Consider the following 22593-nt stretch of genomic DNA (forward strand, 5'->3'; position numbering starts at 1 on the left):
ATTTAGTCCCAGTATCAATTCCTGATTTATTGAGCCCAAGTTTCAGACACTTAGTAGAACTGTGGTAGCTATAAAGACCCTGAGGAGATGGAGCCTATCTCATACACCTTCCTTTGGCACTCGGAATTCATATTTATACCTCTTATTAGCTGTGTGGTCCAGGGCAAGCTACTATACCTCTCTGTTCCTTCTTTCTTCATTTGTAAAATGGGACTTATTAGTTTAATTACCTCGTGGAGTTGTAAACACCAAAAACGGTGTCTGACACATAGTTGTTACTAAACAAATGATAATTATTGCAGTGTTACAATATTGTTATTATAATATTATGTTCTATCATAGCCCTCTTGTATTTCAGTGTCTATATCAGTATTCAGGAAGAATTTACAAGATTTCTCCCTTAGTGCTTCCATCATTTAAGGGAATATTTATAAACATCAGCTTTATATTTTTACATGGGAGGTAATCAGTTCATATGATTATCACTTGGATAAATCTTTTTTGTTTTTTCTCTAGTAAAGGTATATATGATAATAATAAAAAGTGATGTTTACTAAGTGTGTGCTTTGTGCTGAGTGCTATTCTTAGCACTTCACATATGTTAACTAATTTAATTCTTTCCACTGCCCTCTGAGATGCAGGTATCTTTTACTACAGATAAGAAAACTGAAACACAGAGAAGTTACTTGCCTCTGCCTAGTAGGAGACATATATGATATATGAATCTCCAACACAGGCTCTAACCTATTCTATTAGTGACAATATAGCATCCTTGTTAAAAGCACAAATCCTGTATGTATATATTTTTTTGTTGAGGTGTAGTCAGTTTACAATTTTGAGTCAACTTCTTGTGTACAGCGCAATGCATCAATCATACATGAACATACATATATTCGTTTTCATATTCTTTTTCACCATAAGTTACAAGATGTTGAATATAGTTCCCTGTGCTATGCAGTATCTACTTTTTGTGTATCAATTTTATATATATTACTTAATATCTACAAATCTTGAACTCCCAATAGACCCTTTCCCACCCGCTTCCCCCAATAACCGTAAGTTTGTTTTCTGTGTCTGTGAGTTTGTTTCTCTTTTGTAAATAAGTTAGTCTTTTTTTTTATATTCCACATATAAGTGATATCATATGGTATTTTTATTCCTCTTTGTGGCTTACTTCACTTAGAATGACAACCTCCAGGTCCATCCATGTTGCTACAAATGGCATTATTTTATTCTTTTTTATGGCTGAGGAATATTCCATTGCATAAATATATCACAGCTTCTTTATTCAGTCATCTGTTGATGGACATTTAGGTTGTTTCCATGTCTTGGCTATTGTATAGTGCCGCTATGAACATTGGAGTACATGTATCTTTGAATTAAGGTTCCCTCTGGATATATGCTCAGGAATGGGATTGCTGGATCATATGGTAAGTCTATTTTTAGTCTTTTGAGGAATCTCCATACTGTTTTCCGTAACGGCTGTACCAAACTACATTCCCATCAACAGTGTAGGAGGGTTCCCTCTTCTCCATAGCTTCTCCAGCATTTATCGTTTGTGGACTTTCTAATGATGGCCATTCTGACTAGTATGAGGTGATACCTCATTATAGTTTTGATTTGCATTTCTTTGATAATTAGCGATATTGAGCATTTTTCATGTGCCTGTTGGCCATTTGTATGTCTTCACTGGAGAATTGCTTGTTGAGGTCTTCTGCCCATTTTTGGATTGGGTTGCTTGCTTTTCTGTTATTAAAGTTGTATGAGCTGTTTATATATTCTGGAGATTAAGCCCTTGCCAGTCTCATCCTTTGCAAATACTTTCTCCCATTCCGTAGGTTGTCTTTTTGTTTTGTTCATGGTTCCCTTTGCTGGACAAAAGCCTATGAGTTTAATTAGGTCCCATTTGCTTATTTTTGCTTTTGTTTCTATTGCCTGGATAGACTGCCCTAGGAGAACACTGCTGAGATTTATGTCAGACGTTTTACCTGTTTTCTTCTAAGAGGTTGATAGTGTCTCATCTTATGTATAAGTCTTTAAGCCATTTTGAGTTTTTATTTTTGTGTGTGGTGTGAGGGAGAATTCTGACTTCACTGATTTACATGCAGCTGTCCAACCTTCCCAATATCATTTGCTGAAGAGACTGTAAAAGCACAAAATCTGAATCCAGAATGATTGAGCACCAATCCTAAGCCTAAAACTTAGCTGTTGGACCCTGTGGGTAGGTTTCTCAACCACTCTGTGCCTCAGTTTTCTCATCTATAAAGTGGAATTCATTATAGAACTTCCCTCAAAAAGTTCTTAAAAGTATTAAATGAATTCACTTATCTAAAGCACTTAGAGTGGTGCCAGAGGAATCACTTAATATATTTTGACCACTATTTCTGTGTAATTTTATGTATAATGTTGAGATTATACCTCTTTTTTAATATAACATTACATCACGAGCATTTCCACATATCCTTAAAAATTATAAACCATAACTTTAGATGGATGTCTGTAGTGCTGGAGGGTTACCGTCAATCTCCAGCTGAGTGCTAGGGAGCAAGATGGCTTGGCCAAGCTCAGCAGGTTGGAGTCACATGAGGAGGTCTAGGATCTGGGTGGAGGAATGACAAGGCAAGGTCATGCAGGGGCTGGTGGTTAGGATATGGGTGAGCATAAGGGCCAGAAGATCCAAAAACGCAGACCAGTAGCAAGAAGTGGATCTGCCAGTGAGTCATTTTGGAGAAACAAGTGGTTGTTGAAGGTGGAAATCCAGTTGAAAGGCAGAATGTGGAGAGCAGGAAGCAGAAATGAAGATTAACTAGAAAATGAAATTTAGAAATCCTGTGTAATTACTCATTGCTCCAAGAGTGTAGAGTCAGACCAGCTGTAGCTGCTGTTACTCTTTTTCAACTTTGGGAGGAGCTCTTTCCCAGGGTATTTATAATAATTATTGAAGGATAATATTTCCTACTTGATAGAAATATTCTAAATTCCATAATAGTAATTTTTTTTAACTTTTAAGTGAATCAGTTGACAGTTGCTGAGTTGAATAATAAAATGGTTGAAGCTGAGCGGCCGAAGAATTCTACATGTCCCATATTCCTGGGGGAATAGAAAATGTGGATGCATATTCATATAGAGTTCACTTCTGTATTTTTGATTCATTTTGATTGCTAAATACTTAATACTGTTTCTTGAGGAAAATTATTCTATCTTTTTGAGTCTTCTTTTTCCTATTAAAAAAAAAAAGCAAGCCTTTATTTGACTTTGTGGAAATAAACAGAGACCACCTAAGTGAGAAGAAGCAAAGGCTATTTATTCAGAGCTTACAATAGCAAAGGAGTCAGCCACCATCACTTGCATTTGGCAGAGGCTCAAAGACATGCAGGAGAATTTAAAAGAGTTATAGTGGAAAAAAGGGAAGGCTTTCAGAAATGTTTAGATGTGGCTGGAAATTTGGAGACAGGCTAACTAGAGTAGGACCTCCTATGTGATTGGTTAGGGGACGATATTTGGCTTTGTCTGATTGGTCCTACATTGGAAATGGGGGCGGGGAGTGGGCAAAAACTGGGGAAGCTGACAGTAATTAAGTCCTGACCATTCTGGCTAGTTGCTACAGAGGTCATGGTTTGGCTTCCTGGACTAGTTGCTGCAGATTGTAGGTCAGAATTCTTTTTTGAATAATGGTCTAGCTGTTATCTGTTGTCTGTTTGTATATTACCTCTCAACTTCATTCATTGAACCTTGGGGAAGTGTCTTCTTAAAATGATCAATCTTATTAATCTCCATCAGAAGAATGATTTTTTTTCAAGTCAAGGGTTTTTACATAGAAACCAAGTAATCATTAGTAATATTTATTTCTACTCCCCAGAAATAAGTAAGAGCAGCAAGTGTGAAATCAGTTTTCAACTAAACCTTACCTAGGCCCTTTTTTCAATTATGCAGTATTTATTCCTAAAAGATTATGTATTATAATGATTTAATATTAGGCATTTAATGCAATGAACAAATGTTCTATCATGCTTTAATGCCCTGTGGATATTGTAATTAAAATTTTGATTAATGACTTAAATAGATTTTTTCCAAAGTATAATTAAATATTTCCTGCTTTGTTGTTTTAAAAGATAGTTGGCTAGGTACCCCCTTCATTCCACCAAAATGTCTTTAGTCATTATGTAAATCTCCAGGTTCATTACAAGGAATTTAGATAAAGAGATTATTTTTTTATTTGAGGCTTTGTAAGTACCACAGCATGTGTTTCTAATTATTTCAAGTCTTTGATTCACTAAACTGCTTTTTACATCCTTCAGTGTCCCACTTTCTCAGGTTGCAGTTGTAAAAAAAGAACCTTAAACTTCAAATTTCAACTCCAAGCAATTGGATTTTGTTTTAATGTAAATAAACCAAACAGGTGTTGCCTTGTGTAATTCACAGCAGGAAACCTTTTGGGAAGAGTCTGAGCTAAGGATGGAATCATTACAGTAGTCTTGAGCCCTTGGGCTCTCTGGTCACTGTGAGAGCTAAAACCTAAGAGGGAATAGAGACCTTCATTCATCCGCAGGTGGAATTCCATTTAAATGAACCTGGAGGGACCACAGAATTGCTGTATTAGATCTAAGTCTCTTCAAACTGGAAGCCAAATCCTGCAGAAGTGTGCATGAACGGTCGGCTTTCCCTTTTTACTGATGTAAACAAATCTGTATCTGGAAGCAGTAGAGGGTATTTTTTTCATTCCAGAGCTGTGGAGACAGTAACTTGCTTTGACCTTCTGCCATCACTGTGTTTGGATGCTGTGTCACTGTGTTTGGATGCTGTGTAAGAAGAGTGTTAATAAAATTTAGCTTTCTAAATATTTCTGACTTGTAGGGATTTGTAAATTGTTACAGTTTGGGAATATAAAGATCATTTCTTAAGACTTGTACTCTGGTTGCTGGATAGGCAACATTGATAGGATTCTTGCATTCATGAGCAAAAAGGTATAGTGCATTCTGTGGGCTAGGAGCCAGGAATACATTTCACATATATATTAGTAATAAAATTGGATTCTGCCTATCATTTGAGTAATAAAGAAATGACATTTATAATTTTTACAGATTTTCTGGTAAGTAGACTTTTTGTTGAAAAATGTCCACAAAGTTTAAAGCAAAATAAGGCAGCAAATTTTTAAAAATCAGCTTTTATAATTACTAGTAACAAATGTAAATACAGGTGGCAATAAGTTGGTCTCCATGAGGCTCTATGCAGGAGTAATAGCTCCAATTACTGTCACAAATGTTTGCAATTGTATCTATTGCTGCCAGACAATAAATGCTTTTTAATATAGTAAGGCCATAAATGTACATGCTGCTGTTGTTTAAACAAAATACAATTTTCAGCAAATTTATCCTTGAAACACCTGCTATAATCAAAAAGAGGTGAATGCTATCAAAATAAACTGCCTAAATTAACTAGACACACATACATTTTTAGAGCAGCCTGCGTGATTACTCAACTGCCACATCGTCTCAGCAAATAAGGGGAAATATTCACTGATGGACTTTTACAGGCAAGTGTTCTTTAAGAGAGACTACACAAAATAGAAAAATGTTTTGGATTTTTGTATTATTTTTAAAACATGGTGTTATTTGGTGGATTTAAAATTGTATTCTCAAGGTCAGCTTTTTTTTTCCTTTGTAGTATGTGGGTCATGGACAGATATCAGAGTGGTTGGAGTGAATACTATGCTTAAATTAGATATTTGAAAATACTGCAAAGGGTTGGAGAAAAACCCAGCCATCCTTAAGCAACTGGAAATGATTTTTAGCTGCTTTTATCACAGTCTTGTTGAACATTCAGGATATTCGGTGCTTAAAGTTAGTTGATGATGCTGTCCTTCCTATTTACCCTGAGTGTGATAAATGTTTCAGCTTGATCCAAAAGGTTTCATTTATCACAGGTTGAAATAGGAGAGCAAGAGTTTTTGCTTTAGAAACTACCATTTGCTCTAACTAAAGCACATCTATAGTGGTAACAGATTTTTTAGGAAATAACCAATAAAGACTGCATGTCATGTAAATGCTCCAGAGGGAAGTTACTAATGCCTCAAGGCAGATATACCTCAAATAGACATTTGTGATTGAGAGCATTGAGTTAATACACATTGATTGTAATTGAAATTTCTGGACGGCCTAAATATTTCATTATTGCAAAGTATAATTTAATGTTTCCTTTTAATTACTTAATATAAAAAATGAATTGAAGCAGAAACTATCTATCATATGGACCTTCCTGTAAAATCTACTTTTTAATTGGCTTTTTCATTCATTTTTTTCAATCAACAGTATTAGAGTAGTTCTCACTATCAGAGTGTTTTATTGCAAATTTCTTAATATTTGGACAAATTTTTACACCTATAGTCTTTATCCCATTATATTTGATTGTTTCTTTATGCTAAGGTAATGATTTATGTTTCTTAGTTCTTCAAATGTACAGATGACTTATCTTTTCAGTTGTTTGTTTTTTTGAGTATCAGTATGAGATCAAAGCTTTGATTAGTAGATTCTTGAAGTTGAGAGGGACTGGCTAGGTCATCTCTCCCACCATGGTTACTCAGCATCCTGTGAAATAATTACATTCTGAATCACCCTAAGAGTGTTCCTGCATTCTCAGAAGGGCCCCATTCACTACCTTGCCAAACCTCTTCTCAAGGCTTGTAAAGTCTGGAAACCCTCACTCAGAAGATTTGTGCGGCCTTATAAAAGGGGTGTGGGCAGAGTACACATGAATAATAAGTCTGAGTCAACATATGAAAATGCTTAGTAGCAGATGGTAGTCAGTAAAGATCATCTCTGAGCACATGTTAGAAATGTAATTATTTAACTAACAAGGTATTTTATGGAGAGATTATGGATCTCCAGTTTCAGTTCAATTACAGGCAGGTGTGAGAATACCAGTGATTGTTAGGATAGCCTTTCTGTACCCTCTATGCACTGTCTTATTTTTCTCTACAAGAGGAATATCTAGAAAGCAGGAACTTTCCTAAGGAAACACATATTTCCAGCATGGTTCCCACACCCCCTGCAACCAATACACACATACAACATACACCACACATACATGCTGAACTCTCCCTAAGTCATATGTTTAGTTCTCTGAAAACTTGCAGAGAAAACTCATACTGTCACACCACAAAGGTGTACCGCAAAGACTTTAAGCTACTGACAAAGAAGAAAATTCAAGAAAGCCATATTCTGCAATTATCCTGCAAACTGATAGATATTTTTCGTTAAGAAAATAATTTAATTTCATGAAAAAGTTATTTAATTTAATGGACAGTTTCTCTTTCTCTCTCTCTCTCTCTCTCTCTCTCTCACACACACACACACACACACAAATACATATATAACTGTGAGCAGTAATGAAGCTGAAAATTAATATAACAATTAAAACAAGAAGAGATTGCAAAGCTGCTTGTGCAAAGTGGCAAAAATAGAGAATACAGAAAATGTTCTGTCATTAGAGAGGGAGTATTCTGGGTGGAGGAAGAAAATAATTCACTCTCACATCCTTGCAGAAAGCATGATAAATTATTGACCTGTCACAGAAATATTTGCTACAGTGAACTTAGACATATGCAGCTCCTTCTATCAAGCAGTCTTCCCTGCCTCTTTCACTTCACCTGACTTCCTGCCTTCATATTTCCAATTTTATTATTGACCGCGGATGAAGCATTAAACGTGTCACAGGAACATCAGTATTTCACATTAAAATCTTGAGACTGATCATTTTGGGACTCCAGCTCACACTTGGCCCTAGCTTTCTAGCACTGCAGCTACAGTTATCATTTTAATAACTAGGTCTGTCTCCTTATGGTAAAACAGAGTTGAATTGTCCAGATCTCCTTACAAGCAAACACTTGCTGCCCAGCCACAGTGAGTGCAGTCAGCAGACAACCTCCAGCTGTCTGCTCCTCAGAGAGCTGCCCAACCCAAGGTCATGCCCCTCCAGAGTAGCCCACATCTGGCTTATGTGAGTTGTTTATAGTTTTCAACTAACATATGTAATGCTTATTTGAAAATTCTTATATAGATCTTTTGGTAAACATAAGTACGCACTTCTACTGCAGCTTCTACTAAGAATGGAATTGCTACATCATAGTGTATGCTTATGTTCAGCTTTAGCAGACCCTGCCAAATAGATTTTGAAAGTGGTTATATGAATTTATACTCCTTCTAGCAGTGGATGAGAGTTCCAGTAGCTCCCCATCTTCATCAAACATTCAGTATTGTTTTAGTCTTTTTAATTTTATTCATCATGGTAGGTATGTTGTGATGTCTCACTATCATTTGATGACTAATGAAGTTGAGCCTCTTTCCATATGTTTATTTGACATTTGGATATTCTCTTTTGTCTTTTGCTTTTGGGTTATTTGCTTTTTATTTTGATGTGTAGAAGTTCTTTATATACCCTGGACATGAGACCTTTTCCCAATACATGTATTGCAAATATCTTCTTTACCTTCACTTTTCCCTCTTATTGATGTATTTGATAAATGGTGATTTAATCTTAGTATGCTCAAAATGCTCTATTTTAGGGGGAGGGGAGTATGGCTAATATTTATGTTTAAGAATCTTTGCTTCCTCCAGTGCTATGAAGATATTCTCCTGTTTTCTTCTTGACACTGTGTTGTTTTACCTTTAGCATTGAGATCTACAATCCATCTAGCATTTATTCCTGTGTGTAGTATGAGGGTGTGAGGTGTAACTTAAGATTTATCTGGTTTTCATATGTATATGCAACTGACCAGTTTATTGAAAAGGTTATCCTTTTACCAGTGCACTACTTTGTCATAAAAAGAGAGCATGTATGTGTAGGTCTGTATCTGAACACTATTTTATTGCATTGGTCTATTTGTTGCTATCTGATTCTATTGAAAATGATATCTTTTAGATTTTATTTTCTGCTTATTTATTGCTGTTATGTAAAAATAGTTCTCTCTGTGTGTGTATCCTTCTCCAGCGAGCTTGCCAAATTCACTTATTTGTTCTGACTGTAGGCATGTAGATTCTTTTGCATTTTCTGTGTATACAATTATATCATCTGCAAATAACATCAATCTTATTTCTTCCTTTACAAGCCCTATTCCTTTTACTTCCTTTATTTTGCTTGAAATGCTGATTAAAAACCCTCGTCTATGTTGGATGTAAGAGGCATTAGCAGGGGGAAAGCTTTCAATATTTCAGTTTTACCATTAAGGGTGATGTTAGCTTTATGACTTTTATAAATGTCATAAGGTAGGTTAAGAAACTTCCCTTTTGTTCCTAATTTGCTGAGTTATTATGAATGGATGTTAAGTGTTTTCAAATGGTTTTTTTCTTCATCTATGAAGATGACCATTTGATTTACTTCCTCTTTTTTTTCTCTTGTGTTATGGTGGATTATAATGATTGATTTTTAAAGTATTAAACTAACCTTGCATTTTGGAATAAATGCAGCTTAATCATGTTATATTCTCTTTTTGTATATTACTGAATTCTATTTGCTGATACTCTGTTGAGGATTTTTATGTCTAAGTTTACAAAAGATACTGATGTGTAATACTTCTTGCATTTTAGGTGTCTTGGTCAGGTTTTAGTGTAATGCTGCGCAATTCTCATGAAACAAGTTGGTAATTGCTTTCTCTTTTTTTTTTCTGTTCTCTGGTAGAGTTTTATGAGGTGATTGTTATTTCTTTCTGAAATGTTTGAGAAAATTCACTGATAAAGCCATCTAGGTCTGGATAGTTCTTTGCGAGAAAGTTTTTAATTGCATATGTTTATCCCAAAATGTTCTAAATGTGTTTTTTCATTATACAGTTGATATATAAATATATTCTTATAAAAATTCAAATATTACAGATAAAACTAAAGTCTCCTTTAACCATCACCTCTTTGAAATTTTTAGTTATGCTTTACTACATTTCGTCAGGGTGATTATATGCTATGATTTAGTGGTCTGTCGTGTTCAGGCTCTACCACTGACTTGCCTGTGTGAGCTTGGGCAGTCTGCTTTAAAGTAGCTATGTCTCAATTTCCTTATCTTATTTAGTGAAGTATTTAAGGGAATTGTATGTGATGATGTAGGGACAGTGCTTAGCAGAGTGCCTGACATATACTAAGCATTCCTTGAATTTTAACACTGAGGTTATTATTAGACTTAAAAAGATCTAGAATGGATATGACCATTGAGAGACTGTTCTGTACCCACAGAAGGAGATAGAAAAGGTTTCTGAGTAGCCAAAATAGATACTACAAAATTCTATGCATTTTATTTATGGAAGAGTCCAATGAATTCTCCTTCGGAATTTAGATTTTAGAGATTTTTCACGAGGTTTGTTATCTAGATTGTCCACAGCAGATCAGAAGCAACATACCTACTATAATATCTGTGTTTTAAGAGAACACCAAGCTAAGAAACATTTAATATACAAACTTGAATTGGGAATTGTCAGAGTTGCTTGTGCTCCTTATTGAAATTGGGTGACAAAGTAAGGAAATGAAAGAGTCGGCTTTGTGTAATAGAAAATCTCAGTGAGAGAAGGGACATCTGGTTTCCTAATCATTTTGTGATTGACAGTGTAAAAATCACACAACCTCAATTTGTTATTCAGTCTGTGAAATGGAGGCACATAGGATTTCCTCCCCAGAGTAAGCCTGAAAATCCCTAGAGAAAGTGAATTCAGAGGTGAAACAAAGGCCGAGTAAGAAAAATAGGATTAGGCACCTTTAATGGACAGAGCCCATGAAAGCCCTTGTAAATATTTTTATATTCACTAAGATAAAACTGCAAAAATAGAACATCGAATTAAGATTTAGTAGGGTGAGGGTATAGCTCAGCAGTAGAGTGCATTCTTAGCATGCACAAGATCCTGGGTTCAGTCCCCAGTACCTTGATTAAATAAATAAGTAAACAAACATAACTACCCCCCTCCCCCTCAAAAAAAGATTTCATCAATAACCATTCATAACAGAATTGAAGGAGGAACAGTAAGAACAGAGGAGAAAGGTAGGTTATACAGCAGAAGTAACATTTTGTGATAGAAAGCAGTTCGAGACCCATCAGAGCTTTGGGGCCCTGCTCCTGCCCTTTGGGAGGGGAGGGGCTGGAGCAAAAGGTGCCCTCGACCTGCCCTCGGACTGCTGGAGTCAGCTGTGCTTTGACATGGCCTCTTCCTGAGCCCAGGGAAGAGCATCCCAGTACACACGTTGGTGCCTTCCTCAGCTTCTCTATATCCAGAGTCCTTTGGCACTCTGCCACTCCACACATAAAGCTCAAACTTGGGTGCAAAAAGACTGAGAGTTTGACATTTTACAAGTTGTAAATTAGTGAAACTTACATACAGATAAAAGTTCCATTTGCCATCCCTGGCTCATGTTCCAGGCTCTCTTTCGCCTGCAGTTTCAGAGAAGCGCTTTGAGCATTGAGTTGGAGATCCAGGCAAAGAAACAAAATGTCTCTGCACATGCAGAGGAAATTGTTTGGGTGTTGTTCTGTTGAAGTAAAACCCAGAGATCCATACAGGCTTCCAGTCACCTGAACAGCTGCAGCTAGCTCTCGTGCATTTTGACTTTATGATGTACTGTGAATCACCATCTGCAGATAGTCATCATAATTCTCCAGTTTCTGAAAAAGGGAGATATATTATACAGTGCTAAAGAATTTGGAGTGGGGAGGGGGCTATAGTTACAACAGTACCTTTGACAGAATTACACGTGAGATTTTGTAGGAAAGGATTTTTAAAACTAGGAAGTCTAAAGAAATGATATGCTGTATCATTATTAGTTTTCTCATTTCCATAGAGAGAGGAAATGTGCTAGAATAGGTGGAAAACTCACTTCAGTAGAGATGAGAAATGATGCTTAATGGACACACTTAGAGCACTTTGGAACAGGTGACCAGTAAACTGCAGTGATCCATGTGGTCTCACTTGATATATAACAAAAATAATTCTTGGTTTACCTCAGATACTCTTTGGCAGTTCATTTTATCACGAAGAAAAGCGGCATATAATTTGTGGAAAAGGCACTGATATGGGAAAATGCTTTTCACTTTCCAGACATGAAACTTTGGAAAGGTCATTTAACCTATCTGATTCTTGTTGTTGTTGTTGTTGTTTTCCTAAAAATTATGTATATATAGTCAGTTTTTCTGTATTACAGATAACCCGCAAATCACAGTGGTTTACAATAATAATAACACTTTTATTCTCATTCAAGATACACATCTGCTGATGTGTGGCTCATCTGAGGCTCTACCCCAGCTGTGTTCCATGTTTCTTATTCTCAGAGCTGGAGGAGAACCCCTATGTGGAGCATGCATATTATCATGGCTGAAAGAAAGGGCAAGAGAGCTGGTGGATGCCTCTTACAGCTTCTGCACAGTCCTGGCCTAGGCCATGTCCTGCCCAAAGGAATTCACATGGCCAAGGCCAGCATCAGTGGAGCAGGGAAGTATACTCCTCCCACAACCAGCCAGCAAATCACATAACCCTCTCATAGGGAAGGATAGAGGGGACGTGGGGATGAGATGTGAACTCAGTGCTCCAAACCCCTGCGAGTCTCAAATATGGAAAGGTACTTAAAAGTGCATTGTAACCTGATGGGTTCTCTCTTATGTAAGAATTGCTATCATTAACAGTTCCTTTTACTATTACTTAGAGGATCAAATTCTTGCATGTCATTAAAACCTATCAGATCTCCATTCTTACCACAAACCTTTGTAAAGTTTTTAACCATCTCAGTTGTAGTTTTTTTTTAAGCTATGTATTTTGCCTTTTTATATTCATGTTTTTAAAGCATTATAAGTACAATCGTTTATATTCTATACTGTAACTCTATTAAAAACCTTTTGAGAATATCCAGGCACCCAGAAGTTTTTGACTGTTTTTTCCCCTAGTGATTAAAAATGACAAAATTCTCTTATAGGAAATTTGGAAAATTTTGGAAGGATGAGGAAGAAATTTAAAACACCAATGTTCAAACCTCTGTCTTAATATACACATACAAATATACACAAATGTTAATTTATACTAAATTGGACATATACTCTTTTGGCAATGTTTTTCCACATTACTATATGTTGTTAACATGCATTTTTACTGGCTGTGAAATGTTTTTTGAAAACATGAATCTAATATTTCAATATATAATATCAATGTATTTAAATGCAATCACGTAGAATTATAAAATTCAGTAATAAAATAAACACAAACCCACTGCCCAACTTGAGAACTAGGCCATTACAACCCCCTGGAAGTTACCTATGTGCTGCCCTGCTGCTGCCCTCCCCACCCTGGGTAACCATTGTCCTCTGGTTTGTGTATTGGCATTAGCTGCTGCCTCCTCTTCTCTCTCTGTCTCTTTTTTGGGGGTGGGGGTGTTTTCATATACACGTGTATCTCCCAATTGTGTATCCTTGCGTTTTGCTTGGTTTTGAGCTCTATAAAAATGGTATCATACTGCATTATTTTTAGGGATGAAATAAATATTACAAAATTAGTTTAAACTATCCTCTACTGTTAGATATTTAGAGAGTCTTCTGCTGTTTTACACTGAATTTATACATTGATCTTTGTATGTATCCCCAATTATTTCCTTGAGAGTAATTTCTAGAGGTGAAATTGCTAGGCTAAAGGTAAGAACGCTTTTAAGGCTTTTTAAAAAATAGCTGTACATCAGGAAATGTGTCCATCTAGAAGATTTGTAATAAAACAAACATTTGAATTTGCCTGGCAGATAATTATAAATCATTACTAGCTTTCCACTTTAAAAGGCAGTAAGAATACACAAATGTTCCAGTGGCTTTATCAGATTAAAAAGTCCAAAACCAGATTCTTCCTCAGTATTTCTGACTCCCTGAAAACTGAGCTGTTCTTGCCACACTGTGATATTACTATCCTCTTAGTTCCTAAGGCTAAAAACCTTAAAGACGCCTTCTCTCTCCTTGCCTGCCTCCACTTCAGCCACCCCACACTTCCCCTTCGTCAGTGCTCCGTGCTGCTGTCCATCCCGCAGTGTCCCTTGAATCCATCCTTCTCTCCCATTCTTACTGGCACTGCTCTAATTAACCTCTGCTAACCTGTCAGGTGGACCATGACACAGCTCTTAACTGATCTACTACCTGTCTTCAGTCTCTTGCCTTTCTAATCAGTCCTTCACCCTGTTACTTTCTCAAAACACAGACTTGTCTTTAAAACTGAAACTGGAAGTCTTTGATAGCTCTCCATTATCTACATGATAAAATCCACACTCTTTAATTAAAGCCCTTGATCTCATTTAACCTAGCTCTCCAGCTTTGTTTTCTTGTGATTCATCCTCCCCACCCCACCCACCCCAAGAGTTTTGTGTGTTATATTCTGGCCAGCTTGGGCTACTTGTTCCCTATGTATTTTCCTGTTTTTCCTTGTTCTTGTTACTCCCTCAGCCTAAATTACCCCTCCTCTCCCCCTCCTTTCTAGCACGTTGAAATGCTGCTCCTGCTTCAGTTTTCCACTGAAATGCCAGCTCCTTCATGGAGTTTAACATCAATGGAAGTCATCATAGTTATACATAGATGAGTCAGGCATGTTTGCTTCTCTCAAAATACTTTAAATGTCAAAACATGAAAAAATACATTTTTTACATTTGCTGGGCGGAAAATAATGCTGGATAGAAAAAGCAGAACACAAACTATTTTAAACACATCAATTACAATAAATTTTAAAACTATATATAATGCATGTATAAATATATGTGTATGTTTATACATTTATAAACATACACATATATGTTTGTTTGCTTGTTTACTGACAGAGACCAAAAGGAATACTTGAGCTTGGTGTTTATTAAGCTTCTAAAATTATTTTTGGAATTAAGCAGGATGAGTACTTTTTTAAAAAATTTATATAATGATAGTTATGTTTATTTTCTTTCATAAAGATGCTCGCTTGAGCTTAAGACAGGTTTCTATTTTGAGGCTTAACCATATAAGGTCTAGTTGCAACAGGCCAGCCAGTTGCTCCTCCTCCCTGTCTCAGTGTTGACTGGATGGATTGGAGGGGCCTGTTTCCTTGCCGTGTCTGTCTAGCCATAGTCATGGTCAGTGAACTGTCCCCTCAACTGTAAATTGAAGGCGTTGCTCTAGATGACTGTTAAATGGATAAGTAGAGAAGCTTTAAGTTCCTTTCCAAGCTCTCATATTCTGAGATACTTTCTGCTCATGAGACAGAAAAATACTTAAGGATAAATGAATGTGCTGATTAATTCTTTGCTCCAGTACCTTCACTGGTGTCAAGCAGCCGGTTCCTCCTTTTGTTAACTCTGAACTGCCAAAACATCCTGGGTGGGAATTAGTATATTTGGCTTCTGATCCCAGTGCACCACTATCTGTGTGGCTTCGGGTGTGCCCCTTTCTGTCGCTGGGCCTCTGTTTGCCTATCTGTGCAGTGATAAAGGTCAGGCTAGGTGCTCTTTGGGGTTCTTTGCAGTTTTAATATAATTTTATAGTTGGTATAAGTACGCAAGGATTTTTTTTACCCTATAATCACTAGCCCATGTGTCAAAGTTAAGAAATCAGTAGAATGGGACTATTCACAAGAGTTTTTCCTTCACAAAATAGTGTAGTTAGCAAAGTGTAGCTTCAAGGTATGCAAACAGGTATGTGTGACTGAAGGGTATCCTGGTTCCATCACTTACATCAGTTCACCTTAATATTTTTTATCTTCTGATGAGTATTTCTCAAGTCTTAAAATTGTTACCTTTAGTAATGTAAACCAAAAAATTTGAAGATCTCTTGTAGGAAATTAAAATATTGGAGTAGATTTCAAATATGCACACAAATTCAGATCTGTCTACTACAATATATCTCAAATACATGAACTCTAATAATCATTGTAGACTTCCTTTCATGAAAGAGACACCAAAATTCTGAAGAGGGCCCCATTTTAATTTTCAAGGGACAAGCTAATATTTGATATATGATTCTTGATTCCAGACTTGCTTCTGGCAAACATAATTGTTACTGTTTAAACAAGTATTTCTTTTCCAGTAATTAGAATTTTTTTCATTTTGATGGGTAGTCATAAATATTAACCACCAGCAGTGCAGGGATAATTTATATTCAAATTGTCAGACATCACTCTGTGAACACATAAAATAATTTACATTTATTTAGAACCTTTTATCCTAAAGTGCTCTACAAATATTTCTTTATAATCTGATTGCAGGCTATATATAGGACTCTCCCACCTGAAATGGGTAGCAACTAAAGTAATTAAGATAAAGGATACAACTTCAAAAAAGTAGAGGAAAGAAGGAAATGTAGTTTTTTTTTATATGTTCCTATTATGCTCTTATGCCTGTAGGATTGGAGAATCCATGTTGACCAAATGCACCAACACAAAAATGGAATTGAATCTGCTCTAAAGGAGACCAAGGTAGGTGAATTACTTAAGATGAGTACATGGGTACATTTACTCATCTGTGAAATACCTGTTAAGAGAGAACATGAAAGAAAAAACACCTAATCCTTGCCCTTGAGGAAGTTACTGATTGAATGTACCATATTACATTTCAACAGCCCTGACACTCAACCCAACTGAAGAAAGGTGACTATACAAAATATAACATATATCTAGTATATTTCATGTATTAGATATATATAGTATATTTATATATGTATGTATGTTAGAATCATTTCATCATTCTTTCCTCCCTGACTCTCAGTAGATTTAACAGAGCATGAGGCCAGCAATCCCTAGAATCTGCAGCTTCCCAGGCTTGCTGCCCTGCCAAAAATAGGGACTTGGAGGATACCACAAAGAAGCAAAGCTGGAGTGAGAAGTTGCAGGTCCCAGGCTAGAGCTATAAGTTTAGTGATCTACTTCCAACTGAAATATTCCAGTCATCTTTGAATTTTGCCACAAGAAAATCATCTTATTCCCTTATCTACTTTGATTGTGAACTTTATATAAAGCAGATTCCACTCACATACATTTTAGATTTGCATAAGGACAACTAAATTGACTAACTACCAGGTGCTTTTTATTTTAACATTCTGCAAAGTGTGACGAAAATAATTCTCATTATAGCCTTTCTTGTCACTGAAAATTTCAAACTATCTTTTCATTTGTGGTTGAGAATTTGTGGGATGGATTGAGGTAGATTTAACCCATTTTAAACTACTTTTGAAAAATATATTTGTGACTTCTTTTGTCTACTAAAATTTCATGAAATTTTTAGGGATTTTTGGACAAACTTCATAATGAAATCAGTAGGACTCTGGAAAAGATTGGCAGCCGAGAAAAGTACATCAACAATCAGCTTGAGCACTTGGTTCAAGAATATCGTGCAGCACAAGCCCAGCTGAGTGAGGTGAGGGAAGAATGGTACTCAGGGATTCATTCCAATTAATGACCCTAAGCCCTAAGCTTGACACACAGCACTTTTCATTTGAGAATCATGCAGTGCTTTTCACAAACAGCAACACATTGGTTCTCTGCCCACTTTAGGAAGCCAAGTGAGGCAATGGAATTTCTCGTCTCCATTTTACATGTGATGGAAATTACCTCCTAGAAGTCTTTGAATGCGTTTCTTCACTTGATTTAAGTAAGGGAAGGCATATATGGTTGAGGAACATAGCTTAGAACAGGAACAGTGTGTCAGGACACCTGGTTGTGTTTGCAAGTCTGCTGTTAATTTACTGCTGTGAGTAGGAGGAAGTAGAATAGTATGCATTTACATGTGTCAGGGAGAAGAGACATCCTTGCCACAGAGGCTCACAACCACATAGTAAGGAATATGAAAGCAAGACACACTCAAAGACAAGTAGTTTAATTAATTAAATGAGCAAATTTTTTAATCCTTTCAAAGTTTTAGAATTTCAACCAAAAATAAAATAAAACCTTCAGCTTTTGAAAGTAGCAGTGCTTTGTTCCTGCAGTAGCGAGCTAAAGCTTTCCTTTGGGGTTTATGCCCCCTCTTTCCTGATATGGAGGAAGACTAGTAAGAATACTTGCAAATGTCAGTTGAAAGCATATTTTGTCTTTCAGCAGACAAGGTTAGAAAGAGAAAAAAATTGAAATAAACTTGAGATACTTCTGTACTTTCAGAAGTTCTCAAAGACCAAGCAGAAAGTAACCTTCACTGTTTTATTGTTATTTGTTTAATTATACGTATACACATCTATTCATGAATACTTTTTAAATACTGTAAGAATTCTCTGATTAAAGCCACCCTGTATCTCTCAAGCATTGATATTAAATAATTGATTGTTAAATTAGTTCCCAAGAACATATTGCAGACTGTCATACTGTTTGTAATCCTTATTAATTACTGATTCTGTTGCTCTATTATGATTGATTTTTTAGAACTGCTTTTGTCTGCATAGCACGCAGATTAGATCGACCAAGAGCCACTGTCTAAACTGTTTAGGAATGGCTGAGGACAGTTTTTATTGTGAACCACACCCATGTGAGTCACACAGTCATTATATGAAGGTTAAGGCAGTTCATCATTGTATAGTGCTTTGGTTAAATCCATAGTGCCTATTAGGGACATAAAATAGCTACCGTTAAATGTCACTTTTCACAAATGTACTCACAGACGAAGAGGGGGGTTGTCATAAAATGATATGTAGAAATTGCAAACACAAAGAGGTCATATTTAAGTAATCTGCTTCTGTTTTGAACTTGCCATTAAACAAAATGTTTTCTCCCTCAGGCAAGGGAGCGTTACCAGCAGGGAAACGGCGGAGTGACTGAAAGGACCAGACTCCTGTCTGAGGTACACACTGTGCGCTCTCCCAAATTCTCACCTGACAGCTGGGCCCTGCTGTTCAAACCATGAATGGTTTAATGCTGCTTCAGCTGGGGGTGGTTTATTTTAGTAATTGCTTCCATTTCTCTAAATCCTTTTCTTTAGAAAAAGATCCCTAAATTCTCTTATCAATACATTAATTATGTATTTATATACTGCTTGCTTCCACAAAATGCCTTAAGTTTTACTAAGTGTAGCATAAAACATGCTGATAATATTAGCACATTTCTAACCTTTAATCTTTTAAAAAATATAATAATTATAATTAATACATAGTAGAGTAGGTAAAGCACCGACTTAAATCTTTATAATAAATTTTTATGTTAGTCTGTGAGATATAAGATTTGTTTTTAGTGGTTGTTGTTAATAACTTGTGTGTGATCCTGAATAGTTCTCTGTCCACAAATCGGGAGTGGCTTGTAACCCTTTCCCTTCTAAATACTTACGGCATTTTCACCTATATTGTCATATTTAGTTTCATCATCTTGTATGAGATGTAAGACCTAATATATGACCTATTATATTAACAGTATATATTATATATTAGGTCTTACCTATATATATGTATATATATATATGTGTGTGTATATATACATATATATAAAAAACTAATATATATTCCCATTTTTCATTTAAGAGCTAGGAGGTTAAAAAAAAAAACCTAACAACAAGGTCACTAACAAATGTGGGACTAAAATCCAAGATTATCTTTGGTTACAATCAAGTATAATTGTCACAAACTATTCTATATAACAGAATTAAGCTTCTTTTATGGAGATTATTTGAGGAATAAATAGTTACTTTAAAATACTGAAAATATAACTTTAGAAATATTTAGACTCTAATCCTGTGGTGCCTCTAGCTAGATAAAACATTATACAGAATTAAAGAGCGCACTTACGTTAGGTAAATTAACACTTGAAGGGAGTCCAGGGAACCATTTAGTTCTTTCAGAGTACGTAGTTATCCCCGGTTGTAACATTTCAGGTGCCGGAAAAAAATTAATTTGCTTTACTTGGATGAGCACTTTATTCCCAAGGAAGTTTTTACTCACCAGGATGATAAAAATAAAGCTGACTAAGTTAAAATAATTATGGCTTAGTTCTAGATCATATGAAAACTTTTCATTTTTTTAAAGATGTTATTTTCTACCTGTATTAATGCTAGTTTGGAATTTTGCTAATATTGGAGGCTCTAGTAGTTTAATTTTGACTATGACGTGGAGTACAGATAAGTGCCAATGTAAAGGCATAGTACGCCTCTTAGAGTTCATGGGTTTTTGGATAAAGCAGTTAGAATATTTTTATATATAGCCATATGGCATAAATGCTATTTTTAGTGTCTTATAGAGGAAAAGGTATATTCTCTTATGAAACTGCAATATTAAGAAAGATGCCTAGTAAAAACCTTTAGAAATCAAAAATCTTTTTAGGATGGTTATGCTATTTTAATCAATAACTGATCATTAGAGACTGGCATGGCAGCTGCCGTGAGATAACTGCAGGGCTTCAGTGCCTGGTGCCTAAAAAAACTTAGATTGTTTTTATTCTACAATGTTACAACCTGAGAAGGTTAATGTGAAAGTGATTTGGTGAAGTTTAACAACAGGCGCACTCTCGGAAGGTAAAAAGCTCTGCGTCCCTGCATGCACATCCTGTTAATTCAAATTATGTCCAGGATACTGCTAACGTCTCTCTATCCCTTTATGTATGTGTTATGTCTGAATTAATTTTCTTAATACATCATTCAAGAATTTTGAAAGTTTATTAAAATCCAGGGCGGATGAAAACTTCTTTTTAAAATTAAAGGTTACAGAAGAGCTAGAAAAGGTAAAACAAGAAATGGAAGAAAAAGGCAGCAGTATGACTGATGGTGGTAAGTAGACACTCATTTTAAGGAGAAAATGAGCAAAAGAAGAATATCTCTTTAAGAAATACATTATTTAACTTAATAAATAGGAAGTCTACTTTTTAAAATGAGTATGTTTGAGGGAAAGGTATGTGGTACAAAAATGATGTCTGAAAACCAGTAAACTACTCTTCTTATAAATGAGCTGAGAAGAGTCATAATGTTTTTACTATCATTTTGGATTTTTTAAAATTCAAACTGTATTAATCCAGAAAGAGTGGGAAACATTTAAATATGTACTTCGTTATGCCAATTTAAAAGTAATATTTTGTTCTGTTTCCATCAAGTGAGCATTATTATTCCATTTTATGTACAGAAAGAACTCTAAGTATATGCCCAAATGGCACAAAGGCAGTGATGTGACGACCTTTTTTTTTTCCCCTTCCCCTGTAGACCTGACTGTGCAAGGGTCAAATAGGGAAGAATTAATAATTGTGTAGTAATTATCTCCATCGTGAGCTACTTACCTTGGCATGGCCTAGTGGTGACTGCCTAAGGCCCTTCTATGCTCTGGAAAGTGTTTCTAGAGCTCTAACAGTGTATACTGAGGGATCTTTCAAAAGGCGATGTATAGGAGGTTTGCGGTATGTTTGAATGAGCCCATTAGCTATGTCTCAAAGGTATTTCTTCCTTCCCTTTCTCTCCGCTGTATCCCCTTTTCCTTCAGACAAATATACTAGCCTGTAAAAAAATATTGAAGACATCCTTAAACACTCCTTTAGCTACTCTCCTGGAAAAGAAAGGAAGTTCAGCCTTGGTACATCAAATGCTACATCATTTCCCAGCTTAAAAATCTCAGGTGTTTGAAATGCCACATAAAAACTGAATGTCACTAAATTGTTGGCTGTGTTTTTAACCCTATTTTTGGCTTAAGACAAAGTGAGGAAAATGTCATACAGTTCTATAATATGCTGATACTCCAAATGAGCATTTTTATTCCACGTTATTTTCATTCTGCAGCTCCTTTGGTGAAGATTAAACAGAGCTTAACGAAGCTGAAGCAAGAAACCATTCAGATGGACATTAGAATCGGTGTTGTGGAACACACATTACTCCAGTCAAAACTGAAGGAGAAGTCCAACATGACTAGGGACATGCATGCAACAGTCATTCCAGAATCTGCAATAGGCTCTTATTAAAGCATTTTTCTTCTTCTAATTAGTTGGTTTTTTATATCAAATTACATTTCATATTGCATAGATTTCAAAACACAGTTACTGCTCTTCAAGCATGTTGAATGAGTATTTTTTATATATGTATACACATATTGTATCATAGTGATTATGGATGGTCAAACCCTTTAAAGTGAATATAATATTTAATAAAGTAATTAAAAATTCTCACTTTCAAAGGAGCTTTCACTAATCACTACCTATATTGAAGCCCCCACCTGGTGGCTCACTGTTCTTACTGTTCCATGCGTGTGAGGGGGAGGTACACAATGCAAAGTGTATCTGACCCGTGCTTCCCACAGGTGCTGCTGCTGTCAGCACGTGGAAATGTTTATTTTTTATTAAGTGGCCTCAGATCATAGAAGATATAAAGTCAGTTTTATCAAGAAAGACTCATAATAAGTAATAAACTTCAGGTATTAATAAAGGTACTGAAGTTTTTTCTTCTGCTTTTTTGAAAAAGTATAATTTTAGGTAACCATAAAGCTGAGGTGAGGATAGTTTGGCTTCTTGGAAAGGATCCCCAGCCGTCACTGGCCGCCTCTGGGCGCAGAGGCACTTGTCATCAGAAGGACGGGGCCAGGCTTTTGTCAAAGGTCCGTGTGCTTTGACACAACATTGTAAAATGACTGTAACTCAATAAAAAAATGTTTAGAAAAAAAGAAAAAAGATCCATGTGCTGACAGCAGCAGCAACTTTCTAGTCTTTGATTTCTA

General features: G+C 35.9%; 1 protein-coding gene across 2 annotated transcripts in view; it reads left to right on the plus strand.

Moving 5' to 3' along the window:
• Positions 1 to 22056, plus strand: part of IFT57 (intraflagellar transport 57) — a 52396-nt gene extending 30340 nt beyond the window's left edge. Inside the window, exons 7-11 of one of the 2 annotated variants that reach the window (XM_006215913.2) lie at positions 16346 to 16417; positions 17223 to 17354; positions 18702 to 18764; positions 20606 to 20672; positions 21666 to 22056. In XM_006215913.2, the coding sequence (XP_006215975.1) occupies positions 16346 to 16417; positions 17223 to 17354; positions 18702 to 18764; positions 20606 to 20672; positions 21666 to 21844 (513 nt within the window). In that variant the 3' untranslated portion in view covers positions 21845 to 22056. The remainder of the gene's footprint in view (positions 1 to 16345; positions 16418 to 17222; positions 17355 to 18701; positions 18765 to 20605; positions 20673 to 21665) is intronic. The other variant, XM_072965671.1, reaches the window with a different exon arrangement.
• The last annotated feature ends 537 nt before the right edge of the window (positions 22057 to 22593 follow it).

This window comes from Vicugna pacos, chromosome 1 (genome assembly GCF_048564905.1).
Source record: "Vicugna pacos chromosome 1, VicPac4, whole genome shotgun sequence".
Taxonomy (NCBI): Eukaryota; Metazoa; Chordata; class Mammalia; order Artiodactyla; family Camelidae; genus Vicugna; species Vicugna pacos.